The sequence below is a fragment of the Balaenoptera ricei genome, chromosome 1, assembly GCF_028023285.1.
Source record: "Balaenoptera ricei isolate mBalRic1 chromosome 1, mBalRic1.hap2, whole genome shotgun sequence".
Lineage (NCBI taxonomy): Eukaryota > Metazoa > Chordata > Mammalia > Artiodactyla > Balaenopteridae > Balaenoptera > Balaenoptera ricei.
The window spans coordinates 5,433,263-5,459,763 of record NC_082639.1 but is presented as its reverse complement, the minus strand read 5'-3'; the positions used below and the strand labels follow the sequence as shown (position 1 = coordinate 5,459,763).

Genomic DNA, 26,501 nt, shown 5'->3' with positions numbered 1-26,501 from the left:
GAGGGTCTGGTCTAGGTGTGGACACTGAGGCGGCTCTGTGCTCAGCAGACGCCTTCCAGGCCACCTTCCCTGGGACCAGCGGCCCTTCTGCACTCCATGGCGTGTGCAGCTCTCTTCTCTCAGAACACGTGCCATGAGCATTGGCGGGGGGCTTGCTTTCCCATCTGCTGGATCCCACCCAACCGCATCCCCGAGGTCAGGGAGATCCCCAGACCCCTGGGGCCCAGGCTAACTTGGATGCAGAAAGTGAGACCTCTGGGGGAAAAGGCCAGAGGCAGCAATTCCTGGGCAGAGGCAGCAGGAAGAAGTTGGGGTGATGCTGCCTGGCCCCCCCGGGGATGTGTTCTACAGAGAGCAGCTGCAAATCAGAGGCCGAGCTTTGGAAAGGACCCAGGTCCAGGCTCGCTGGGCAGACCCCTCAGACCTTCCCACTCACAGCAACACCTTCCACAAGCAAGACGACCACCAACACAACCAGTCGGCTCTTGGCTGGGCGGCCTCGGGGCTGTGCACCAGCACCTTGGACAGAGATCTGGGGGCCAGGCCTCCCTTGGAGCTTTGGCGACTGGGTGGCTCTTCCACCCCTTTCTCTCTCCTGCTCCACAGCAGACATCACAAATCGATTACAGAGCTCCTCCCCTCTGAGCCAGGAGCTCCTGGTCTCCCAACAACCATTCCAATCCATCCAACTACAACTGGCATGACTCTGGGAGCTGATTTTCCATATGTGCTGACGACTAACTCACATGCAGTTTTCAGTGCAAAGGCTTTTCTCAGTCAGGGGCAGGTTGCCCACCCAGCCTTTTTACTGTCCTCAATCAGAGGAAACTGAGGCACCCTGGAAGCAGCTGGCAGGATGTTATCCTCACGTGGCAGGCAAGGACGCCCCCCACAAGGCTTCCTCCCCTTGCTGGCATCTGACATCACACCGGGCCGGCCCCGAAGCTGGCCCCAGCACCACACGCCGACATCCCTAGGAAAGCTGGCCAGGGCGCCTGGGCCTGTGACCGCCGCACGCAGGAGCCCCACCCCACTCAGCTCCCTCCGCAGACCCTTCCCCAGCACCGGAGACGGAAGAAGAATCCAGTCCCAGCCACCTACCTGAAGGAGCCAGTAGCACCTCCGGTGGAAGGTGGGGATGATGGAGGAATGGACATAGCAGCCGTACAAGCACTAGGGAGAGAGGAAAAACGAGAATTCAGTTGGAAAGAGGGAAGGAAGGGAGGAAGACGGCGCAACAGAGGAGGGGCAAGAGAGGGCCGCGGACGCCGCCACCACCCCAGGGAGACCGAGGCGCGGGCACCTCCACATCCGGCTCCAGGACCAAGGCTAAGGTCTGGGACACACCTAGGAAGCACAGCTGGGAAACACCAGTGGGCAAACATGGATGAACAGCTGGGGTGCTCCCCCTTGTGAGGGCCATGGGGGCACGTGGGAACCCGGAAAAGCCAGGGGCCACAGGAATGCACATATGTACACATTTTGCCTATCATTTGAGGGGCTGGGGTTTACCCTGACGTTCACGCATAGAGCCTGGGTTAAGACCCCTTGGTGTATGGGGAGGGACGGAAGGTTACAGAATTGATTCAAGCACACACACACTCCAGACCTTTCCCAGCCAAGGAGAGCCGTCCCTGGCAGCCTGGCTGGTAGGAGCTCCAAGGCTGGGGGGCCAGGGAGGGGCAGCGCTTCCTAGGACTGACTTCTGGAGCTTGGGACCCTTTGCGCACAACCCCACTTGCTGGTTTTTATTTACAGTTTGCTATTCACATTTGTGTTTGTTCCAAGTATAAACCTGCATCTTTTACAGATGGATTTGGTTTTAGAAACCAGCTAGAGCCAGATTGGAGAAGAAGGTGGGTGAGGATTTAAGTTCAGGAACAGCATGTAGAGGGGACATGAGGAGGGACCGCTCTCATGAAGCTTGTCACTTAGATCCAGGAGGGTGGAGCTGACCGGTGGGACAAGTCAGGGGAGCACGTCATGCGCTGGGCACCGTGGGGGCTTGCCTGCCGGCAGGGGTGAGGAAAAGAGGCTAAGGAGAGAAGTTGCGTCCTTCCTGAAACTGAACGCTCAGAGTCTGAGTGGGAGGAAATTTGGCCTTTTCTTTTGGAGCCTCCAATTCCAAACTAGAATGAGCTCCTTCTATGTTCTTTGGAGTTCCCCTAGCTTCCCAAAGCACACGTTCCAGAAGAGGTGGGGCAGAAAGAGAAGGCAGGACCACAGAGCCCCAGAGGATGAAGGATGGGCAAGGTCTTCCCTTCTGCTCTCACTGTAGTCCCCCAACACCGACACCAATTCTGCAGAGAGAAATGGCCGGCAGCTCTGCATGTACAGCTTTCATCAGATATTTTTCACACTCCCAAAAAGACCAAGTGCAATTTGGTTTGACTAGGAGTCCATTTGAGCCTTGCCTGTCTCATTAACAGAGTTGAAAGAGAAATCATTTTGGACTATGGGATTCTGGCTGCAAGAAAATCAGATTTCCAATATGTTAGAACTTTTACAGATTGCTGTCAGCTGGGACTTAAGCCCCGTACAAACCAAACAAACAAAGCGGAAATTAATTTAAACGATTCCCTTGCAATTCTTGCCCAGGAAATGTATTTATTATTAAGAAGGCAATATTCTTTCCTGACTTTTCTGGTTTTCAATAAACTGTGTGTTGCTTTCTTTAAAAAAAAAAATTGATAGCTCATTCCTTCTTGCCAAAGGAGACTCGTGTTTGGACATTTTCTGTGAGCCCGTTTGGTTGCAATGGATGAGTAACCCACCTGCAACTTACATCAGCCCTTTTCCTTTGTAATCTGGGTGTTCTCATGGGCAGTTTCCTTGCTTTCACTCATGCAGTGAGCCCGATGGAGGGAGACTTAAACTGTTGAGAGAGGAATTCTCTCCCTCTCTTTGAAGTAAAAGGTTTCCCATCAGCTCTTTCTCACTGTTCATCCCTCTCAAGAGTTTGCCGCGACTGCCCTGCTTCACCTGTCTCTTTCTCTTTCTACTGCTTTTTTCTTGAACTTGAAAAGAACACGGTTGATTTGCAGCACCATCTCCCCCTTCATCCAATGCCTATCTATCTGTGTTGGGCTGCAGCAACCTTGAACCTCGTACTAAGGAATCACCGAGACTTTACCGATCACCTACTGCGTGTCCCTCCTGTGAGAGCCCAGGAAGAAAGCACAGCCCGTTCTCCCCCAAGACACCCCAGCACCCCTCTCTCAGGCACCCTCCCCACCCCAGAACCATCCAATAAACAGAATGATGTTAAAAAGAAAAATCACTGTTTCTACATCAAGGCTCATGCATTTTAATCAGAGGAACCCTCGGGGCCTCACTCAGAACTTAGTCTATTTTTAGATATTTACTGTAAACACCTTGGTGATCCGATGTCTCTGGTCTCCACAGATGAGAACCACAATCTTAGGAAGGTGGGAGAGAGGTACCGCTGATGACAGTGAGCCAAGTCAAATGGCATCAAGGGAGGAAGCTCCCCAGGGAGCCCCAAGCACTCAAGAAGCCCGAGGGCATCGGACCCTTCCCACGTTGCCTGGCCCAGCGCGCTGGTCACCCCGTGGCTCCCTTGTCCACCTCTATTCCCTGAACGGGGGCTCCTGGCAGGCAGGACCTTTGAATGAAGGGGGCCCACTGTTCCCCCACCCAGTACCCTCAGGACACCGGTCTCTACAGCCTGGTACAGGGAAGGATCCAGAGACAGCACATGTTTAATTTCTGCTTGTGGAACTCCGAAGGCTCAAGTCTTTCTAAAACAAGACTAGAAAACCATCCTGAGAAATGGCTCCACGTTTAGTGCTTAAAGGGTTGAGCTTCAGTTTCAGGGAAAACTGACAGGTGTTGGGTAGCTGGTTTCCCTTGTCTGGAAGGAGGCTTCTGCTGCCCAGTCTTGGTGAGCTAGAGTCAGCAAGGGAGGAATTCTGAGCGAGGGATCCTGCTTGAAGTGGGAGACCTGCTGTTCACCAGCTGGGAGGGCCCTTGTCCTGTCCGGCTGCAAAACGGGCACCGTCCTTTTTCTGTCTTCTGCATGGCTGTGAGGGTCGAGAGCTGACCCCTGTGCTGGGCTGCCCAGGACAGCAGGTGAGAGAGGGTTCAGAGGAAGCTACGGGGGCTTTCAGGGGCGCACGGTTGAAAGGGAAGAGTGAAGGAGAGTATTTCCAGCTTCAGGAAATGCACGTGGGGACAGGAGGTGAGACACAGTGGGCTGGGCTTGAGGGCCTGTAAGGACATTGGGATGGACCGGAGTGTCCACTGCACGGGGGCGTGGCGAGAGGCAAGTTCTGGGGAGACAAAGCGGGTCAGATCACAAAAGGCCACAGGGCCTACAGCAAGGAGGTTGGCTTCACCCTGGGGCGGCGGGGAACAAAGGAACATCTGCGTTCCAAAGCTCACTGTGGCAGTTGTGTGGCCAGGGACCGGGGTCGGGGAGGGCGGGGGCACCAGGTCCAGTTCTGAGTCCAGGAGGCATGCTGCGAACAGAGGCGGCAGCAGCAGAGAAATGGAAACATTGGCAGGGGTAAGGATGACGCCCAGCTTCTGGCTGTGCAGACAGGTACACGGGTACACAGTGGGCCCACTCACAGGAAACCCTGGGGGTGCAGCAGGCTGGTCGGGAGGGGCTGATTTCAGATTTCTATTGGTGACTCTGGGGAGCTCGTAAGACCCCCCCAAGGGGAGGCACCCAGAAAGCAGTAAGTTTCTGAGATCTGGTGCTGGATCTGGGCTGGCAACGGTGATCTCCACATCCTCAGCACAGGGACGGCGTTGGAGTCATGTGGAGAGGCCCAGAGTGGGGTCCATCCACTCAGGCTGGTTTCTGCAGCACAGAGCCGTGCCTGCTGGCTCAGGTGGACAGAGCAGGTGAGGCGTGAGCTTGCAGATGCTCCGAGCAGCAGGCAGCTGGCCTGCCTCACCCTGTGCCCACATACCTCACAGCCCCAAACCACCCACGGCCCGTCCTGATCCCAGGCTCCCTGGCCAGTTCCCATCGTCACCACTGCCCTCACGCTGGACCACTTCTGCCCATTTCCAGTCCTCACGGCAGTGTCATCACCAGGCCAATCGGGGATTAATTGCACACTATCTCACGACGCAGCGTATCAAATCCATTCCCTTTAACCACTAATCAAGAAAGCAATCAACTTCGTCTGTAGTCATCTGTGTTGTACAAACTCCTGGTGCTTTTTGATCAGGCTCTGGGGGTCCCTTGGGGTGTCCCTGGGTTGAGCTTTGCATTTGGGGGCTGTGATATGCTGGGAGGGAGAGTCACATCCCGGGGCTGGCGGATGCAGCTGCGTGTGCGTGTGTGTAAGCGGGTGGGTGCACACGCGTGTGTAGGTGTGTACGGGAAAGCACACCCTGGGCCCCTTGTTTATGTGTATCACATAAAACAAAGAAAGAAAAAGAGAAAGCAACCAGCTGTTTATAGGAAACTCAGGAGAATGTCACCCTGTAGATGAAAGCAACGTTCAAATTAGTTCTATTGGGAAATGAAGGTCTGACATCTTCCCTTTAACAGGACAGTGGAGCAAGGAAGAATTTTTTTCTTAAATACTCAAAATTGCTTGTAGGAGTCTACAGGGCTTTTTTTTTTCTTAAATAAAGACGAAAGATAAAATTACAGGGGAAACCAAGAGCAAACAAGAGCTCCCTTCAGTTCAAAATATATGCCTCAGAAAGGAACATTTCTGAAGAAAGCATCAGCCTCAAACCTCCTCAAAGGGACTTTTCCCCAACAGACTCAGCTGCCAGGGGTCCCCTTGGGGCCAGAAGGTCCATTAGGGCTTGACACCCGATGGCCTCGGTGGGCCAAGAAGGGAGCATCTCAGGTGGTGAGCGCAGCTTTATTGGTGGGGGGTTGGGAGTGGACGGTGGGTCCCCTTTCCCTCCAGCCCTCAATGGCTCCGAGAGGTGAAGCTGCTTCCCCATCTCTGTCTCTCTGTCCGTCTCTGGCATGAGCTCAGCCCTCCTATTGTCCCCTCCACTCTCGGCTTCTGATCTAGAATATGGCTGACTCGCTGTCCCCACTTCCGGGCTTTCCCTCAGACTGTCCCACCCCGCAGGGCGGGCTTCGTCCTCTCCTGTGCAAACCCTACCCCCCACCCCGAGTCCATCTCAGATCCTCCCTCCTCCAGGGACCCTCTCCTGACCCGGCCAGTGGGAGGAGCCCCTGGAAATGACCCATCTGGGGTCAGGGGGCAGCACGGGAGGCAGACTCTGCCTTGGGGTATCAGAGACGCCATCTCTGTCACCATGAGCTCACCTATCGCAGGGGCTGACAGACTTTCTGCCAAGGGCCAGATGGTAGATGTTCTCGGCCTCGTGAGTTAGATGGTCTCTGCTGTAGCTGCTCAACTCTGCCTTGTGGGGCAAAAGCAGCTTAGACGACAGGTAATGAATGTGTCCCCAAACTTTATTGATGGACATTGTAAATTGAACTTTGCATAATTTTCATCTGTCATGAATATCATTCTTCTTTTGATTTTTTTTCCCCAACCATTAAAAAAAAATGTGAAGACCATTCTTAGCTCATGGGCCATACAAAAATAGGTGATGGGTTGGCTCTAGCCCATGGGCCATAGGTTGCTAACCACGACCCATCAGATTGGGAGGAATGTGAATTTTATGGTCCTTTGTAAAATTCCCTGAGGTGATTTCCACGTAGCAGGTGTTCAATGAACTTTGGTTGATTTCCACGCGATGTGAATATCGACGCCGGGCAAGGAGGGAGCAGCAAAGGCCCAAATGCATAGAAAATAATAGACTGTACATTTAATAAATACACTTAAGAGTGAGTATTGAACACAGTACCTTTCCCCACCATCGTCTACAGACAGCTCTCAGAAGACCTGGCTGTCTTTCGAACTAGACTTAGTCGTGGATGTTTGTTTTCTGGCCTGAGTGTGACGTGTATCGCCTAAATGTGAGATTAGCGGACACTCGGGCACTGTGCTTGGCGTGGAGGACTTCCTGGCATGTAAGAGGCGCTCAGTGAAAACAAGGCTTCCTCTCCCTGTCAAGTGCCTTCATTTTATTAACCAAGCAGAATTCAATGGGATAAAGTAAGGGCAGCTGAAAGCAGGTAGCGCGGGATTGGAGATGTGAAGCTGCTTTACATCTCCGTGGCCTTGATAAAGCCTTCTTCTCTGGGGAAGACCTTTTCATTCTGTTTCGGGGGCCCCCTCCCACAGGAGACAGGGAACCCCCAAAGCCAGGGCTTGCTGTCTCCCTCCTCCTCTGGGGAAACATGAGCCCAGCATCTTCCTCGGTGGGCTGGGGGAACGCACATCCCTAGCCCCGCACGACAGGCCTCTCTAGAGGAGGGTGTGGCAACCAGGAGTCACGTGAGGCTGCTCAAATTCCAATTCCTATTACGTAGAAGGAAATAAAATAGAAACTCCAGTTCTTCGGTTGCACTAGGCTCAATTCAAGTGCTCACCTACCACACGGAATGAGCAGCTATCATGTTGAACGGCTCAGAAAAACCCATCGTCACGGAAGGTTCTATTGGACACTGAGGCTCCGGAGAACAAGAGTGGGGCCCGGTTCAGGGATGCTCAGCTGGGCCTCTTGGAACCTGAGACCCCAGGGCCCAAGATTTGGGGAAGCTAGGGTTTGGGGGAAGAAGTGGAGGTTGGGACGATGGGGTGGCGGCTCCACTTTGGGGAGTTGGGATGTTTGGAGGTTGGTACCTGCTTGAATCAGTCCGTGAGTGTATCCCCGAACCCCTGTGCTCAGAAAGCCTCGCTCCCCAGCTCCGCCCTACCCCAGCTCCCCACCAGAACCCCCTCGAATGCAGGGATAATACCTGCTGCGTCCCCAGGCTAGGATGCTTACAGCGAAATCTCCATCCCTAACCCTCCTTATGAGGGTCCCTCTGCTACTTCCTCTGCCGATGTCCTGCACCAGCCCCCCAGCAGCCAGGCCACCGGCCGGGGGACCCAAGAGTTGTGTTAGGCTCGTGGCGGTGGCCCGCACTCTCCCTCAGTGGCCTGGCCCCGGGTCCCCCAGTGGCCTCACCTCTCTCCCCCTGGATCGGTGACTGTCTGCACAAGGCAATCAGAGTGAAAATAGATTTTTAAGGTGCCTGGTTGATCTCACACACTTGAATCTAATGCACACACGACAAAGATGAATAGATTTTAAGGTGTGTCATGGCATAAAGGTGACAGAAGAGAAAGAGATAATAGAAGGGAAGGCAAAATCCACCGAGAGGACGATCTAATCCTGCTCTGCAGTGACGAAGGGGCAGGAGCCGTTTATTCAGAATATTCCAGGCAGGGCAGGTGAAGATTCCAGTGCTGGGGCCAGATGGGGTGACAGCCACACTCTCCCAGAAAGGGCACCCTGGGGTGGGCTGGGCCTTGGCTTACATGTAAGAGGAGGGCGTGTCAACCACATTTCACTACTGTCTGCTCTGTGCCTGGCTTGAGCCCTTGCCTCCAGGACCCCCAATCCTGTGGTTGAGAGAGAGCTAAGCAAACAAACAAAACCAGATCAAAACAGCCCCGAGGCTAAGTGCAAGGGGCCCCAGGAGAGGGTGTGATGGAGCCCCAAGAAAGGGAAGAGTCCCCCTTTTCATGCTGAAGATCGGCAAAGTCACCTAAGAGGAAGTGACATTTGTGATGGGTCCAAAAGGGTGAGCTGGCGTTGGCCACGTGGACTCGAAAGGGGTCTTGAGCAGAGGGATAGGCCTGGGCAAGGATGTCGGCTCCTTCCCAGCTTTGTCATCTTTCCTACCCAAATCTTCCGCGCGGGACAACACAGATGGTTCTATAAAACCCCAGATCAGACACGTTGACAAGTGGCGGCACATGACTTTGCATTGGAAGCAAAGGTGCTTGATTTTCATGGCTTTTCCTTCCCGCCAGCCTGGACCCTGCATGTTAAAGCAGATTTCCTGGGAGGACTATGGGAATTCAAGGAACAAGTGCAGAAGCATGGCTAGAACTCAGATCTGATCCCACAGGTTTCCCTGCCTCCCTCCCCCTCCCCACCGTCCCCCTCTCTGTCTCCATCTCTCATTTCTGTATGTCTTCCTTGTGTTTCTTCCCTCCCACTACCGTTGGGCTGTCTCTATGTGGCAGGCAGCAAGAGTCCCATCCTTTCAGCTGCGACCCAAGAAGCAACAAAGCCTCTCTCTTCCAGATTTGGGGTGACAACACCAGGGAGGGACCCTCACCTATCTGGGCTGTGATCCCAGCCCTGGGACTCTCAGTGGGGTAGGAAGGCACCTGAGTGGGCAGAGCTGCAGGGCTCCCAGGCTGGGGTAAAACACGGTTCCTTGCTGCCAAAGTTTGGACATGCCCTGTAGAAGCAGGAGCTCTCCAAAGGGCAGGGGGAAGTAAAAACCCTCCAGCACCTTCCAGATCTCCCCGAACCAGTGGCAGCTGCTGCAAGGGGGCAGAAGTAGGTCCAGGCAGCTCTGCTTCCCAGACACCTGAAAGCCGGAGCAGATCCTGGAAGGTACCGAGAAGATCTCATGCAGGGACAAGGTTGGGGGCGGCGCGGTGACATGGAGCTCCTCTTGCCTTTTGTCTGCATTCGTCCTGCTCAGAGGCATTCATGGGGAAGGCCAAGGCTGAACAGGCTACGTCTGTCCAAAGTCACGTGGTAGGAAGAGGCAGCGGAGGACTCAATCCCACCCTTGCCCGGCTCAGAGCCCTCGCTCCCTCTGCCCTGGCAATGCCACCCGGATGGCGTCACTCAGGCATCCACGCCAATGGCTGAGGGTCAGGCCTTCTGCAGGGCCTGCCTTCATCAAAGACGAAGGGATGGATTCCTGGGCTGCTCCCAGGACCGTCCTCGCTGGAGGATTTTGTTCGTATTCATCTAAGATTAGACCAAATGATTCAATTCGCATGCTGCCTGCAAAAGCACTGGGCCTCAGAACTTGTTAAATAGTGACTTGCTTTAAAATTAGTTTGAGCTAAATGGATTGCGGTCTGATTCGGCCTTCGGGGTTGGGCGACAGGAGAGATCTGTAATATTAGATCATCATTGACCCGGCCTCCTTCAACGGCATCTCCCAGAGCCTGAACCCCTGTCTGCAGATGTGGGAGCGGGGATTCAGAGATGTCAACACCTTGCCCAAGGTCACAGGGATGTGTCCTCAGAGCTGGAGGGATTGGGGGCGGCAAACTTCCACCCCTCCCAGACGGGCAACGTGCTGGGGACAGAGCCAGGAGACCAGGGTAGTGCCTGGCAGGCCCGGGACACGTGTGACCCCACCCCCTTGTCCTGCAGGAAGCACCCGTGGGTCCCTAGTCCCTGGAGACAGGGGAGACCCCTCCCCCAGGCACCTGCATTGGTGGGAGCTCAGAGGAGGGGCATCTAGGGGTAGGGGGTGGCACCTTGGGCAAGCAGAAAGGGTCACGGGGACCCTCTAGGTAGGGGCTCTGTTGGGGGGAGGTCGGGGGGGCTGTGGCCCCGGGGAAGGATGGAAGCAGGAGGCACTGCCCCTGACCCCACCCCCAATGGGGGTGCAGTGGTTTAGGGTCTACCACCTCATTTTTCCTGGCCCCTGGTTTGGGTGGGGAGCGGTGAGAAACACAGGGGGGTGGATCTTGGAGAGAGGCACTCAGTTCTCACACTGGAGCCTCCCCCAATAACTCCACGGAAAGTTCTAGACCATCTGTATAGCACAGGCCCTTTCAGTAGCTATAAGGGAACATGAGGAAGAAATGAGGGGCAGAGGTAAGGGTCAAGGGGACAGTGTGAGCTCTGGGAAGGCCCCTCACTGCCGGCCTTTTCCAGGGACCGGGGAGGTGACAGTCAGGCGCCCCCGGTACCCCTACCTGCCTCTGCTCACCTGGGCCCCCTTCCCACGGGGGAGGCTGGGCGTCTGCAGGAGGAGCGCATCTAAATAGAGCCGCTGCAGCCTAACCACGACATGAGTGAGGAGCGCGTAAAAGTTAAATGAATTTTTAAATAAAAAGGCATAAAAATCACGTTTAAAGATATAAATAAAATCCCTCGGAGCTTCAGCTTTATTGTTTCTGGAGGGTTCCAGGATTAATAAACTAGTGGGCATAAAATGGAATAATAGCTAAAAACTGATAATAAGGTGAATTTAGATTCAGGGAGGGAGTTGATCCCAGTCGTGAATCCCAAGCAGCAGATCAGAGCAGGAGGAGGGGCAGCGGGCTTAACCCTCCGTGGTGTCGCCCAGCAGATGTTCCCATCGGTTCGGCTCCGTGACCCTGGGAAGGAGCCTCTGCTGGGGTCCAGTACAGGTACGTGGCCGCCCTCACCTGTCCGCTTTCCCGCCCCCTGGGGACCCTCAGCCGGGTCTATGTGGTCTCCTCTCTCTCGCCCCAGCACTTGCCAAACTGCTCTGGGGAACCGGCCGCCCGGGGCATTTCCGTGTCTCAGAAATCCCTCCCGGTACCTGGTTCCCAGGGGCCCCCACCAGAGTGCTCATTCACCCTCTCTCCTCACAGGGTGCGGCAGGCAGCTCAGCTCAGCATCAGCCGCCCTGCCAGCAGCAGGAGGAACTCCTCTCTCTCTCTTTCTCCCTCCCTCCCTCTCTCTCTCTCTCCCTCTCTCTCTCTCTCTCTCTCTCTCCCTCTCTCCCTCTCCCTCTCCCTCTCTCTCTCTCCCTCTCCCTCCCCCCCTCCCTCTCTCTCTCTCCCTCTCTCTCTCTCCCTCTCTCTCCCTCCCCCCCTCCCTCTCTCTCTCCCTCCCCCCTCCCTCTCTCTCTCCCTCTCTCTTTCTCTCTCTCTCTCTCTCCCTCTCTCTCTCTCTCTCCCTCTCTCCCTCTCTCCCTCTCCCTCTCTCTCTCTCCCTCTCCCTCCCCCCCTCCCTCTCTCTCTCTCCCTCTCTCTCTCTCCCTCCCTCTCCCTCTCTCTCTCCCTCTCTCTCTCCCTCCCCCCTCCCTCTCTCTCTCCCTCTCTCTCTCCCTCTCTCTCCCTCCCCCCCTCCCTCTCTCTCTCCCTCTCTCTCTCCCTCCCTCTCTCCCTCTCTCTTTCTCCCTCTCTCTCTCTCCCTCTCTCTCTCTCTCTCTCCCTCTCTCTCTCTCTCTCTCCCTCTCTCCCTCTCCCTCTCTCTCTCTCTCTCTCTCTCTCCCTCTCTCTCTCTTTCTCTCCAAGTTCTGATTCAGTTACCTCCCCACTCTGAGGTTCCTGTCCTTTAACCTGTTTCAATGTGTCTGGGCTGTTTATATCCCAAATACTTCCTAAGAGTACTGGATGTAAATAATAAATAAAGTGAAATTTCCTTTCTCTCATCAAAGTGCATTGCTGAGACCTGTTTCCTGGAACCCTGCCAAGTGGCTGGAACTGATCTTGAAAGTGGTTTATACTGATGGGGGCCTCCCTCCTCTGTTCTGTCCCGCCCCCCTCTCCCTCCCCTGTTCTTTCCACAAGTGGTTTCAGCGCCCCTGCATTTTTTCGCTGGCCACCCCTGCACCGAGGACTCTGATGAGAAAAATGAACTCCCACAAGCATCTCTTGGTCTGGCTGGTGTTCCCTTTGTCAGTCGGCCTGTTTAGGCTGACACATCGTAACGGGACTTGCACATTTTAGCCTAAGTGGTTACGAATTGGACAGGGGACATTGAGCCTCTGAGGGGGTCAGGGGCTGTGTCCTTGGTGCTAGGAGCTTTCAGTGTACATTCCCAGGTAGCTGGCCTTGCCCTTCTCATCCTCCGTGCCTCGGTCCCCTGTCTCCAGGAGGGAGGACACCCCCAAAGCCCCCAGAGGCCATTCTGGATGGCACAGAGGGCGAGAGCTGCCCAGGACTCAGCCGGCCCTCTGACAGCTGCCCTGCTCAGCACACGTGGGGCTGGCGTTTCTGGCTGTAATTATTGCTTCGCTCCAGAACCTGCTAGAACCCAGCTCCCAGCACCGCCCCATCCAGGCACCCATGACACCATCCAGGTACCCAGGGTCCCCTTCAACACACACACAGCCGCTCGCAGCCAGGGAGCCCAGGCGTAAAGCAGGCGATGGGGTTGTGTTTATTAAGAAGCTGGAGGGAAACTCCAGGACCCAGTCTGTGGCTATGTTAATGCAAGGCTGGGCTCCGTGCCAAGACAGTAAGTGGAATCGAATTCCTGAAACCAGCTTTAATCAGCAGATTTTTAAGGTTAGAATTACTCTCTCCTCTCAAAGCCTTGCCAAGGTTAATTCGGGCCTGAGCATGCAGAATTAATGGGCTGGACAGAGGGAATCGGCCTTTTCCCGATTTTTTCTCAAGTTCACAAAACATCCCCACAAAAGAGAGAGGGCAGTAGGGCAGAGCCCACCTGTGAAAGGAGCTCCCCGCATCAGAAACTTGATCCAGGGGCCGAGTCAGAAACACACACAAATGGAATCACGCCAACGGCCAGTTCCGGCCGAAGAGAGATGCCAGGATGGTCAGGGAGTCCAGTTCTCAGGAAGCTGAGTGAAGTACCGAGCGGGGTGAGCTCAGCCTCGCCCTGACCCCTAGAAACAAACGTGCTGAAGACATCTGTGCTCTCGGTGTCTCCCGGTGCCCGAGCACAAGCCGTGCTCCCCGCCCTGGTGGCGTTTAGCAGCCTGTGAACCTTGGCGATGTCACTGCCTCTCCCTGAGCCTCAATTTCCTGATATGATTCTCCTCCTTCTTGGATGGAGGACCCCGGTGCCTGGAGGGGGGGGGGGGTTGGGTGTTGGATCCAGGTCTGGGTGTGACTCCTGCACATCTGGAGGTATAGCAGAATGACTCCAGGAGGCGGGTGGGGTGGACTTGGTGACTTTGGATCTCAACATCCTGGTTAATACAAGGCAGGTGGACAATGACCCCAACCCTGCAGGCGTGTCGGACTAAATGACGATTAAATGACAAGTGTGTTTGCAGCCCCCGGCACAGAGGAGGTCTTCAGTAAACAGAGGCTCCCCCAGTTTCCCCAGATGCGCCCTCCTTCTGCGATCTCAGGATGCTATTCCACACGGATGCCATCTCACCTGCGCCCATCCCTGGGATCACAGCGGTTTCCCCTCAGCCGCCCCGACCCTGCTGAAGCTGTGTGTGTGTGTGTGTGTGTGTGTGTGTGTGTGTGTGTGTGTGTGTGTGTGGAGGGGGTCACCCCCTTCCTTTCTCTCCAGCTTCCTCGAGTATCCAGGGCTCGTTTTAAAATAAGCAGCAGCTGCTGGGCTACCTAGAACCGGCCAGAATGGAACTGGAAGAGGGAGGGGGCGAGAGTCAGGAACTCCTGGGGACCTGGAGCTGGAAGTCCTCCCCCGCACTGGATGCGCGCAGGGACCCTCCTGTGGTGGAAAAAGTGGATCGTCCTGGATTCTGGCCAGGCTTCCCTTGACATTCCCAGCTTTCCTCCAGACCGGCCGGACTGACTTTTATGGAGCAAACCGCACACCAGGACACATTTCCTGGCCCCGGCCTGGCCGTGTGGGCCAGGCTGCAGGGGTGGGGGCTGAGGCCTGTAAGAGCAAAGACCCCTCAACAGCCCCAGGGGAGATGAGGCTCCTACTCGCCTCTCCTCCCCTCTTGCGGGGGGCGGGGGGCTTCTACCCACCACAGCCAATGCCTCTCTTCTGCCTGGAAGTCCGCTCTGCAGGCATCGCCTTCTACTCTGGAGAGAGGAGGGAAGGTGGGTGGGTCCCGACCGCTGGTCGGAGCACTGCCCGCCCATCGGGGACCACCAGAGTGGAGGAAGCAGGGCAGGGCCAGCGGACCCGCGGGCACACCTCGGAAATGGCCCCCACAGAAGCCTCGCCGCCCATCACCCCACCCCAAAGCCTGCCAGCTCCCTCCGGTCAGCCCCTCTGCTCTACCTGCGCTACCACCTGGCTGGCTTCACGGCTTCACGGCCCCCTGGCCTCCCTGCTCAACAGCAAGGACGGTGTTTCACAGACAAGCATCTGATCCCATCCCTTCTCTACCGTAAATCCTGGAGGCGGCCACCCCTGCCCCAGGATAAAGTGCCAACTCCCCGCCCACCTGTTTCAGTCTGGGTCCCACTTACTCTGTCTTGTTCCTCAGAGCATAGCGCCCCCTGCCAGCACGTTCACTCCCTGAAGGGCGAGAGCCCTCTGTCTCCTCGGAGCTTGGCGGTGCAGGTGGCTTGGAAGTCTATTCAAACATCTCACTTGAACCTCGTAGGGGAACTGTGTCCTCGTCCTCAAAAAGTTACACATAGAACTACCATACGACCCAGCAATTCCACTCACAGATATGTACCCAGAGAATTGAAAAAGGTACTCACACACTCATGTCCCTAGCAACACTCTTCACAGGAGGTGGAAACAGGCCACCCAGGGACGCACAGACAAGCACAACGCAGCAGAGCCACAGCAAGGAATGTGGTTTAGCCGTAAAAAGGACCGATGCGCTGATACATATTACAACTCTGATGAATCTAGAAAACAGTCCTCTAAGAAACCAGGCCCCGAAGGTCACAGACTGTATGATTTCTTTTATAGGAAATATACAGATTAGGTAAATCCATGGAGTCAGAAAGCAGATGGGTGTTTACCAGGGGCTGGGTTGGGGGGAACGGGGAGGGACTGCTGACCGGTAGGGGGTTTCCTTTGGGGGCAATGAAGACATTTTGGAACTAGACAGAAGCTGCACAATATTATGGATATATGAGGCACCTCGGAATTTTTCACTTAAAAATGGTTCATTCTGGGGGCTTCCCTGGTGGCGCAGTGGTTGAGAGTCTGCCTGCCAGTGCAGGGGACATGGGTTCGAGCCCTGTTCCGGGGGGATCCCACATGCCGCGGAGCAGCTAAGCCCGTGCGCCACAACTGCTGAGGCTGCGCATCTGGAGCCTGTGCTCCGCAACAAGAGAGGCCGCGATAGTGAGAGGCCCGCACACCGCGATGAAGAGTGGCCCCCGCTCGCCACAACTGGAGAAAGCCCTCGCACAGAAACGAAGACCCAACACAGCCAAAAATAAATAAATAAATAATAAAATTCCTAAGAGTGAAACGATAATTATCCCCAAGGGAAAGAACATTTTGAAAAAAAAAAAAAAAGGTTCATTGTATGTTCTGGGAGCTTCACCTCAATTAAAAAAAAAACAAAAACAAGACAGTGGCCCAGGCACAGACAAGGGATACGGACCCCACTGTACCCAGGCCCCTGGGGCAGCTGCCTCAGCTCCGGGACCTCGGAGGATGGAGGAGAGAGCGGCCTACCCATGAGGCCACCTGTCCAGCCGACACACGCTAGCTGAGCACCTACTGCGTGCCGGGCTCTGTTCAAGGTGCTGGGGGCTCCATGGGGGTCCGGACAAGGCTGACCCAGCCTCTGGGGCTCACGGCCTGGCATGGGGGCTGGCCCGCCCTTCCTGCCTGGTCCCCTGCCCGCCCTTCCTGCCTGGTCCCCTGCCCGCCCTTCCTGCCTGGTCCCCTGCCCAGCACCTGCTGTCTAGATCTCAGCCCTGGAGCCGGAGTTGCCCTGACTCTCTGCATCTTTCTCCATCCACTTCTGAGAGGCTCATCTTCTCAGTGATGCGGTCCCCTCCTCCTGGGTGTGGACTTGACCTTCCATTTCCCCCCTGTTGATCCCCCCCTCCCCCCTGTATCTGCAGAGGCCTAGCACAGAGGAGGTACTTGGAACGGTCTGTTGTCGGAACCCAGCTGGGAAGAAACCAGGATTGCCAGGGGACGGACTGTGGGATGTTGGTTGGGGGGTAAGGGGGCTGGCAGGGACGCCCGCTGCTGGAGCTCCACCCAAGCTCAACCGTCTACACCAGGCCTTGCTAGGAGCCTGCACAGAGAAGGAAGGAAGGCATGGAGGCTTTCTGCCCCTTTGAAAGGCTTCTCAAGGAGGCTTGGTCTCATGTTCCTCTACGCCTCCCCATCCTGGCACTGAATGTTCTAGAAAAGCTGTTTGGGCTGAGGACCAAAGGAGGAAATATCCCTCAGGAGAGATGGAACCTGAGCTTCCAAGTAGGGAGGGGCTTACTGGTGTCGGCATCCCCCAGGCAGAGTCCAGACCCGCCTGGGCAGTGCTGCCGCGGAGAGGGTGGCCAGCCGGTGCTGGGGGGCGGGAGGGGGGCTGGTGGAAAGGAGGCCCATGCGGGTGGAGCCCAGGGTCTGAGCTGCTCTGGGCCGTCTAGGTAGCCACAGCCGCCCTGCACACTGTGGTCTGGAGCTCTGGAAATCCACCTTCCAAAACCCAGCCCTGTAGGTTCTGAGAGGTGCGACCTGCAGATGAGAACATCACGTAAATGGCTCTCCCCTGGATTGGGGAAGGGGGAAGACAGGGGCCAAGGCGGGAGGGGCCCTCACCCCCTGCCCTGCATTCTACCTGCCTCGTGATGGACCTTCGGGTTCTAGAGAGACAGAATGCAATATTTTAAAGTGTGTAATGACATGCAGGCTGCGTGTGGTACAAATTTCCTGGATGTATAAAATGGGAAAGAAACAGGTTTTCTGTCGCCTGCAACTATTCGGCAGCGTTAAAATATGACTCTTCAGAATCCAATATTCTGCTAACCTGCACAGGGCAGTATTGAATCCTACAGGTAGAGTTGGGGAGTGGTGGGGCTCACAGCCCCGGACACCTGCGGCTAATTCAATGCCACCTGGCTCCAGTTCTGCATCTGGGCTGCTTACAAGGCCTGTGGGCTGCAGTAGCCCCTCCCCTCCCCTCCACGCTCCTCCACACCAAAGGGGCGGGGCTGAGGCCTCAGGGGTCCTGCTTCCCCTCTTGCTGCTGCTGCTAATGGAAATCTCTTGTGTGATGTCACGCCTTCTGCGTTCTGCATTCAGCTCGGCCACTGGGCTCATCTCCCTGGGCTTTTGTGTCTCTGGCCACTGTTACTGGAACAAGTGACACTGCACGCTGGCTGCTAGACACACATCCCCCCTCTGTGCTTACAATGGTCCTTCAAGGAGGGAATTAGAATCCCACTGGGAGGATGGCCCAAGCCTCAGAGACGCCAGGACTTGTCCAAGTTTAACAGGGATTTGGACCCAGGGCTTGTTGGGCAGCCTCAAAGCTGGTGCCTGTGGCCCCCTAGTGGGCCGCATCCCTGCTGGACCAGATGCTGGGACTTCAACCTTAGCCCGTCTCTCCAAGCAGGACCCCTGGCCTTAAAGGTAACATGATGGCAAGGCCAGAACTGAGACCCCTTCTCTGTCTTATCCCTCAGCTACCTCTCCATTTCAAAGGATGGCGTCAGAGGCCTTTCACAGCCCGGAGCTGCTTTGAGAGAGGAGCCCAGCATTTTCTCAGGCCTGTTTTCTAAGAGAAGAAAGTGAGGCCTCGGCCGTGAAGGGACAGCGCTGGGTGGTGGCCTGGCCTGTTCTAGGAGCACACCGGCTGCATCTCTGCTCAGCACGGGGGCCGGCATGCCTCTCCCGGTGCTCCCGCCCTGCTTCTGTCCTCCCCGATGAGAAGCAAGGGCCTCAGGTCGGGAAAATACCAGTGGGACCCGCCCCCCACCAGCTTGGGTGCAGTTTCAGGTTAAGAAACCCTGGCTCCACCCTGACGAGGGATCCAGGCCTGCAACCATCATTTCATCAGCCCCATGGCTTGTCCAGAGACCCGACATCCCTGGGGTGAGCCTCTTCGCAGTTTTCCTTAAAAACAGGCAAACCAGCCGTCTTCCCGGGCCAGCGGCGCCTTCCAGCAGCTGCCCTGAGCCTCTGGCCCAGTTCCCCCACTGCCGCCCACCCGCTGGTCCCAGACAGGCCATGTTGCGATCAACAGTCGCAACAGGTTACTGTTCGTCTGGGGAAACATTTTGCTTCTCTGCCTTAGAGCCATTTTCCATCCATGGGTGCAAACTAGCCCACACGGCAGAGCAAGCCGGACGGGGAAGGCCTGCAAAGGGGCCCCGTCCCCACTCTGGAGCAGAGCACACCACCTCTGCAGGGGACCTCAGCCGCGTGCCCGCCCCCTCAGAGGTCAGGCTCTCTCCCAGCACGTGGGCCTTCCTCCAGGACATGGAGGCTCGAGAACACTCCAGATCCGCTGAAGCGTGGGATCTCACACCTTCCTGCCTGTCGGCATAAGGAGCCGGAACTAGAGCACTTACAGCAGGAGTCCTGTATCGGGATTCTGCACGGGGAGCCCCTGCCCCCAGCCCCGTGCCTGCTGCTGGTGAAGGAAGCCCGTCAATCCTTGCGGCCTCCTCCTCGCCCAGAATTTGCCTGGGGGGGAGAGGGGGTGGGGGAGGCCTAGGCCTGGGCATCCAGACTCTCTACTCTGCAAACACCCAGGGCTTGTGTGAGGGGGGAGGGAGAAGAGGGTGGCATAGGAGGGGGTCTGCTCACCTGCTGGTAGAGCCCCCTGCACTGTACCCGGGAGGTTGGAAAACCAGCTGCTGCCCACGGAGAGCTGTTGATGGCCCACTTTGGTAGACCAGATGCCCGTTCAAGGAACGGCGAGGCCATGGGCACAGTTGGGGAAGATCTGGAGAAACACCTCTCACCACAGCCCCCGGAAGGGACCTGAAGGGTTTCCAGCCCAGCCACCGGTCTGACAGAAGGTTCCTTTCACAGCACCTCCCGAGGTGGCACAAGCTGGGATCTCACAGCTGGAAGGCGGCCCCTTCTGGGAGAGAGGTTTCTTCGGAGCCTGCCGAAGCGCCCCCTGGAGGAGAACCCTATCAACGCGGGCCCAGCTCCCCCGAACCACTAACCCTACAAGGCGCGTGACCTTGGAGGTCGCTTCATCTCTCTGAGGCTCATGCACTCCATCAGCCAACCTGTGGTCCCCCAGGCCCCTCACTGGCGGAAGCCTAGCGCCTCTGTCCTGCTCTCCCAGCCTCCTCCCCGCGAGCGGGATTCCCCATGCCCGTGGGAACCCAGCCCCAGACAGATTCTCACCCTTACGGAGCCTCTGTCAGGCCATGCAGCTTTTGTGATCAAACATTGTTATATTTACCTAAAGGTCTGTTAGGGAGCAATTTTTGAGATGATGAATATTTAATGCAATATTTAAATATTTAATAGGAACTTTTTCGAACCTGACTTAATAATCCATGTCACAGGGAGAGGAAAATGGGGGTTGTCTTTCAACGTTTTCACTTCCTCTAGTACTCTCTGTGTTTGCTGGTATCTTTTTTTTTTTCATAGCAGAATTTTAATTATACTCAATATTCTGGAGAGAAATTCTTTTCTCATTAAAACTTAACTCTTGCCGACAGCAAGGTGAGTGGGTGGGTGGAAGCTGCATCGAGTCGGAAAAATGTCTGAAGCTGAAAGGATTTTTGGGATCGGCTACTCACTAGCCCGACTCCTTCATTTTCCAGATGAGGAAAGTACGGCCTCCGGTGACCACAGCCTCAGCCCAGGTAGGGCCAGGCTTGCCCGGATGGGAACCCAAGTCTTTGGACCCCCATATGCCAGGAGCCCCATGACACCATCTTGACTCCTGAATATTTGCTCAAATCAGGGCCCAGGGGGGCAGACGTTAGGTCACACCTCCTACCTCGGTCCCTCCACCCCTGGCCATTGTAGTAGCAGCAGCAATTTTGAGATTTTGATCACTTAGGAGGTGACTTTGATGGCTTAGACCTTCTTGGAAGACTTGAAAAACTCCAACCAAGTGCCAGATTCTTCTAACGTGAGGGTTGACGTGACTGAAGGTTGGCCCCCTGCTGAAGCCAAGTCCTTGCCGGGTCCCGAGTGCCCCGCCGTCTCTCTGGCTCCCCTGGCATCAGGCAGCCTGGGTCTCACAGTCCAGAGGGCAACTAAATCCTTCCACCGTGCAGGGTCTTGGCTCAACCCCCTGACTCCAGGTGGGGCCTCTCCCAGATCCAGGGTCACCTTGGGCAGTTTGCTCTGTCTGTGCAGCTACACCCTGCAGGCCACCCCGGCCCAGCCTTCAGCTCCCCTGTGGTGGTGGGCATCACTCTGCTGCCCACCCCTTCAGACTCAGCTGCAATCACAACTCCCGTAGGTTTTCCCTGCACCAGCTCTGCCAGCATCTCACTTCTGCAATCTCTTCTCAGAGCAGCAGCCTTCCCTGGTCTTATTCATTGACACTTCCCTCCATGCCCCCATCTGTTAAGGTCACACCAAACTACTCCACGTTCCGAGTGAATTCAGGCATACCCTTCAAAACCTGCTTAGACATTCTCTCCTCCTGGAAGGCATCCCTTCCCCCTCCCAACTGATGCTTAGAAGTTATCACTCGTCCCTCTGTGCTACAGAGGTTGCCAGAACATGCTTTCATTAGGGCAGATTTTATTTAGCGTCAGGGGCTGTTTCTAGTCTGTTCCCCTATTAGACTGCAAATTTTATGAGGGGTAGATAAGGGTCACTCTCATTCTTGTATTCTCTGGGCCTGGCGTGGCTTCTGGCATACGGTAGGCGCTCGTTTGTTGGTTGGACGAGTCTCTCGACGTGCCACATGCTTCCAGCCATCTATGTCTTTGCACCTGCTCTGCTTTGGTTTTGGAGGGCTGGAGAAAGCCCTGTTTCTAGGCTCAGTGAACTTGTATTTGTCCTTCAGGGGGCCCTGCAAACACCCACTCTTCCTCTGATCCAGCTCAGACTCCGAGGCTTTGCCAGGTGGTCCTTCCTCGGCACCCCCATGCCCCTCTACTCACCGGCCATCACAGCGGGGCTGAGACCTCACTGCACCTTAGGGGTCTACCTCCCTGTCTTCCCCCTCTCTAGTGGGGAGCCTCCTGACAGCGGAACTAGGCCTCCTTAGCTTACCTGCCCCAGCCCAGCCTGGTGCCAAGGGAAGAGAAAAGAACCCGCACGGAATCCTGGGCTGGGCGAAGCACACCGTGGAAAACGGGCTGCAGCCTGCCCTGCCCCCTCCCCTTCTCATTCCCTGAGCCAAGCTGGTGGGGGCCTGTCACATGCAGAAACCGCCCAGAGAGGCCCAGGCTGAGCCGCCAGACATCTGTGCCTCTTCCAGTGCCAGGTGCACAGGGCGTCCTCAGAAACTGCTTGAGAAGATCTTGGGTCCTGGGGCAACCGTCATCCTTGGCTGGGGTGCTTGGACATGGCCCCGAGGCTGCACTCCAGAGGAAGGACATGACAGATGAAGAGCTGACATGTTTAAGATGGTAACTCTTTTAATAAGGGGCCTTTAATTATTTAGCAAAACAGCGGAAGAGACCAATTCAGCAAGGAGTGATAGTTTTAATCTCCCTGAGCACCAGTGGGTTTCCTCCAAGTGAGGGAATCTGGCTTCTCCCTGCTCCACGTCCCCACCCCCCGGTCCCCCTCCCCACCAGACTGCAACAGTCTCTTTCTGGGGGCCTGAAGGAGGGCAGGCTCCAATGGCTCATTGATTGATCACGATGTGTGAGCCTCACCAGACCAAGAATGGCGTTTCCTGGTCCTCGTGTCCAGGCAGAGGTGTGGGTGGGAGGCTGGGCCTCCTCCTTCTGGCCTGTGTAGCTGGGGCCCCTGCAGAGGCTGAACAGGATGTTGGGAGGTGAAAATAGACAGAAAAGGGGGCAGGGACTTGAGGGGCAGGGGCAGTTTGCATGTTGCCCACCCCTCTGCCTAGAACCCCAATCCCCCTCTTTTCCCAACTCCCGTGTCTCCTAAAAACCCAGCCCTGGCATCGGCCCATCCAGAACATCCCCCGACCTCTGCTCTGAGCCTCCGTCTACACGGCACTAACCTCAGTGCGTTGCAATGATATCTTGACTCGGTCATCTCCCCTGTCCAACTGGATGCTACTGGAAGGCAGGGGCTGGTTCCAGCATCTTAGCACAGCCATATGCCAAGCAGGAGCTCAGTCCTGACACCCAGAAGATGCGGACCTGGATGCCCAGGGCTGGGGGTCCTCTACCCTGCCTGCTCTCTTCCGGAACAGCCACCACTATTACCATGATGATTCTGAGCGCCTTGACTCAGCATCCGTGAACTCAACAAGTATTGGCTAAGACTTGCCCTGTGCCAGGCCCTACACAGGGTCTGAGGATGCACTGGGGACCAAAGCAGACCTGGTCCCTGCCTCCTGGGGCCTACAACCCACATGAGTGGGGAAACAGGTGTCAGGCAGAGCATCACACACATGTCAGGGGTGAGCTTCCTCTGCAACTGGGTTACTAACAAGAGGCTGCAGTGCTCTGTGGGGCTGTCATGGTGGGGGTAGGGGAGGGAGTGGGGAGGAGGCTTTGACCTGGGTGGGGAAGCAGTACACTTAAGCCGGAAACTGAAGTTGTGTTGGAGTCAAGGAGGTCAGAAATCAGGGAGAGGGTTCCGGGGGGGAGGAACCACGGGCAGGAAGAAGTGCTTGAAGACCAAGGACTGAACGGACTTCATGTGTCCGGGTCCAGAAGGTCAGCAGAGAATGTGGCAGCCGGGAAGGATGGGGCGGTGGGCCGCCCCGGGCTGGCGGGACGCCCCCTCCTGTGCCTCAGTGGAGACATCCCACCCCATCCCTGAGCCACTCACAATCAAAGCTCCCACCTAGGCAGTGCTGATTCACAAAACCCAGACCCTCAGCACAGCCAGAAGCCCAGAGGAACCTGGCTACGGTCCACCTCCCAGACTCCCCTGGGGCTGCCGTCCTCCTGGCTTGCTGTGTGTTCTGGCCGCGCTGGCCTCTGGACGGCTCCCATCCATGCCCTACTCCTTCTCATGTCGGGGCCTCGTCCGTGCTTTTCTCTCCCTCTGGAACAGTCTTTCCACCTCCCCGCCCTGCCCACCCGCACCTCCTTACACCGAGTTAGCCCCAGGCTTTCCTAAGAGCTCAGACAAAATGTTCCTTCTTCCAGAAAGTCTCCCTGCCCCTGGAGGAGGCCAGGCTCCTTGGTTACTGCCCCCAGACCCTGTCCTTCTTCCCAGACCTCCCCAGCACCGGACCCAGTCATCAAGCAGGACTCATGTTCAATGTCTGTTCTCCACTAGTATGCCAGCTCCACGAGGGGCGGGGACCACGCTCACCCGATTCCTGGCAACTCTCTACATACCAGCGTGGCATGGGCATACAGTAGGTGCTCAATAAATATTTGTAGAATGGATAAAAAGTGCCTTCCAGACATCACCTCATCTAACCTTAATGACGATCCAAGGAGGGAGGTGGCACTAACGTCCACATCTCGCCAGTGGGGGATGGAGGTGAGCATCTCAGCTGAGTACCTAGTGCGTGAGCCACGGAGGCAGGACTTGAACCCAGGGCTGGTCTGACTCCAAAACCCGTATCCTCAACTGGTGTGCAATTCCGATGCCCAGGGGCTTCCCCCCGGGAGCTGCTGCCATCGCCATGCAAGCCTGTGCCCCACTCCCACCCGCCGGGGGGCCTGCTCATCTGTGCATCTCTCTTTATGAAAATGGGGCTTCTTTAATCTCAGTCTAATTTTGTCTTCAGGGAAGCTCTGTCTCCGGGCGGCCTACAGCTCCTCGGGGGCAGGCGCCTACTTGTGATTCAGGCCGTCGCATCGATCTGTCAACATGTTTGCCTCCTGTATCTGCCATCTCTTATTTATAATCCCGCTCAGATTAATGAATGACAGTAGTTCTCATCACAGGAAATTTGATTAATCAATTTAAGTGCTTAATCACCACGGCCTCGTTGAGTGCCGAACAGAAGGGACCTCGCTTTGATGTAGATGAATTCCAGAAAGAGATGGGAGAGCGGAAACCAACGAGTCAGCACTCCTCCATGGAAACACGAGGGGTGAGGCCAGCCCTGGGGCAGTCGGGGGTCCCCAGGAGCCAGGGGAGGGGGCTCTTGAGAGAAGACTGCTGGCTGATGCAGGCACGGAGCGGCCCTCGGAAACCTCTGGAATCCAGGCCCCCCCTGGGCCCTGATTCTGCTCAGCGTCCGCTCTTCCCTTTGGCTGGATGATAGGAGTAGGTGGGCAGTGCAGGCAGAGCCCGCCTTGTTCTAGAAGCCGGGGGTGGGCGGAGGGAGCAGGCATGGCCAGGCCACCGTGCCTGGGCCGGGATGGGGGCGGCGCTGCCAGCCACACTGCAGCACCAGTGAATGAACAAGGTAAACCAGAGCACGGCCTGTTTCCCACTGGCTGACCTTTAGCCAAGCTCCACCCCGCCTGGAGGCCTCGGTCCAGGTGCCGACCCCACCTGCGAAGCTGTCCCTTCCTCTCAGCCAACCCCAGTTCTGCCACCTTTCGGAGCTCAGCTCGGGACCCCATCGCAGGAAGCTGAATCTAATTACATCCTTCCCTCTTCTGAGCTCCTACGGCTCCCAGCCTCCATCGGTGGGCATGGCCCTAGAGCCTGCACCTTGGCCTCTGCTGTTTCACATCTCTTTAATGCTTACCTCCTCCACCAGAGACAGGGCTAAGGGGGCCCTGACCATGCTCCTTAACCTTCAGGCTGGCCCAGCTCGGGGCCGAGCACACAGCAGGCACTTAATGTAACACCAGCAGCTTTTACACTCACCGGCCGTTTTTCGATAAGACGTCAAGGGCACGTGACCTTGGGGTAGCAGATCAAGATGCTGGGAGTGGGGAGCGGTCTTAACTCACACACTCAGCATTACAACATGTTTTATTTGGGGACTGCAGAAAGATCCTATTGTTTTGAATCACAAACAACAGAAAGAGAAAACTCAACAACAGAAGATCTTGGCTGGCAGAGGAACTCAGAGGCTCACAGAAGACGGGCATATGGGGCGGGGGGTGCCCAAGGGGAGTCTAATTTTGTTCATCCAAAGGGGATGTGAGTTAAAAAGAAGGACTTGAAACCTGGCACCAACGAAACCGGTAAAACTGAGACAGAATCAGCTTTCCAAGGCCACCGGGAGGGCAAAGAAAGGTGGATGAAGCTATCACTTTCTGAACGTGCATTAAGGATCTACTTGTTGGAGCTCTACATTATTACCTATTTTAACCTCCAAGTAGCTTCGTGAAATAACTAGAACCACGGCCATTTTACAGCTGAGGAAACCGAGTGCAGAGAGGCGACATCACCTGCCCCTACGCCGCGGGAGAGGAACCAAGAGGAGGCTCAGGGTCAGCGGGTGAGGGCCCCTGCATCCCACCCGGCTCAGGGGCTCCAAGAAGGCGGGAGCCAGACGCCCCCAGCTTCCCGGGCACTGGGACCCAGGGACCAGCACCTTCCTCTGCCTCTCTCTTGAAGGAAAACAAGTATCTGCCACTGGCAGGTACAAAAAGATGCGTCCCATGCTCTCTGCGATCACGGCTGTACAGACCAAGGCTAATTTTAGAAACAGATTATTAAAAAATATATCCACTCCGAATGGCATAATCCATCAAGCCCTCAAGATGCAGACTCACCCCGCGCTCTGGGCCTTCCTGGCCCCACAGGGCTCCTCCCGGCCACGGTCCGGCCTGGCCAGGCCTCCTTCCTGCTGGGGCTGCCCTGGCTCTGCGTCCCCAACCTTTGCTTCCGGCCTTCCAGGCTCCAGGGAGGACGGCCAGGGGGCTGGGGCTCCCTTTGATGAGTCTCATCTGGACCACACTGGCTCCCGGTTCCCAACACCTGACAACACTGGGGCTCACTGTGCCTCCTAGGCCTTGAGCTGAAAGCCTCTCTCCCCCAGGTGGGGGGCGCAGAGAGGCTGAGACACCCGTGTGAGGGGTCCGGAGCCCCCGTTCTCGCCCACGCTGGGCTGATGCTGCGGGTCCAGTCGGCGGGTGTGAAGG

At 56.2% G+C, this 26,501-nt stretch overlaps 1 protein-coding gene across 1 annotated transcript in view; it reads right to left on the bottom strand.

Moving 5' to 3' along the window:
• The window catches only part of LOC132347466 (calmodulin-binding transcription activator 1-like), a 501,538-nt gene that overhangs the window by 170,230 nt on the left and 304,807 nt on the right, over positions 1–26,501 (bottom strand). Inside the window, exon 4 of the mRNA XM_059893996.1 lies at positions 1,102–1,173. Within this exon, the coding sequence (XP_059749979.1) occupies positions 1,102–1,173 (72 nt within the window). The remainder of the gene's footprint in view (positions 1–1,101; positions 1,174–26,501) is intronic.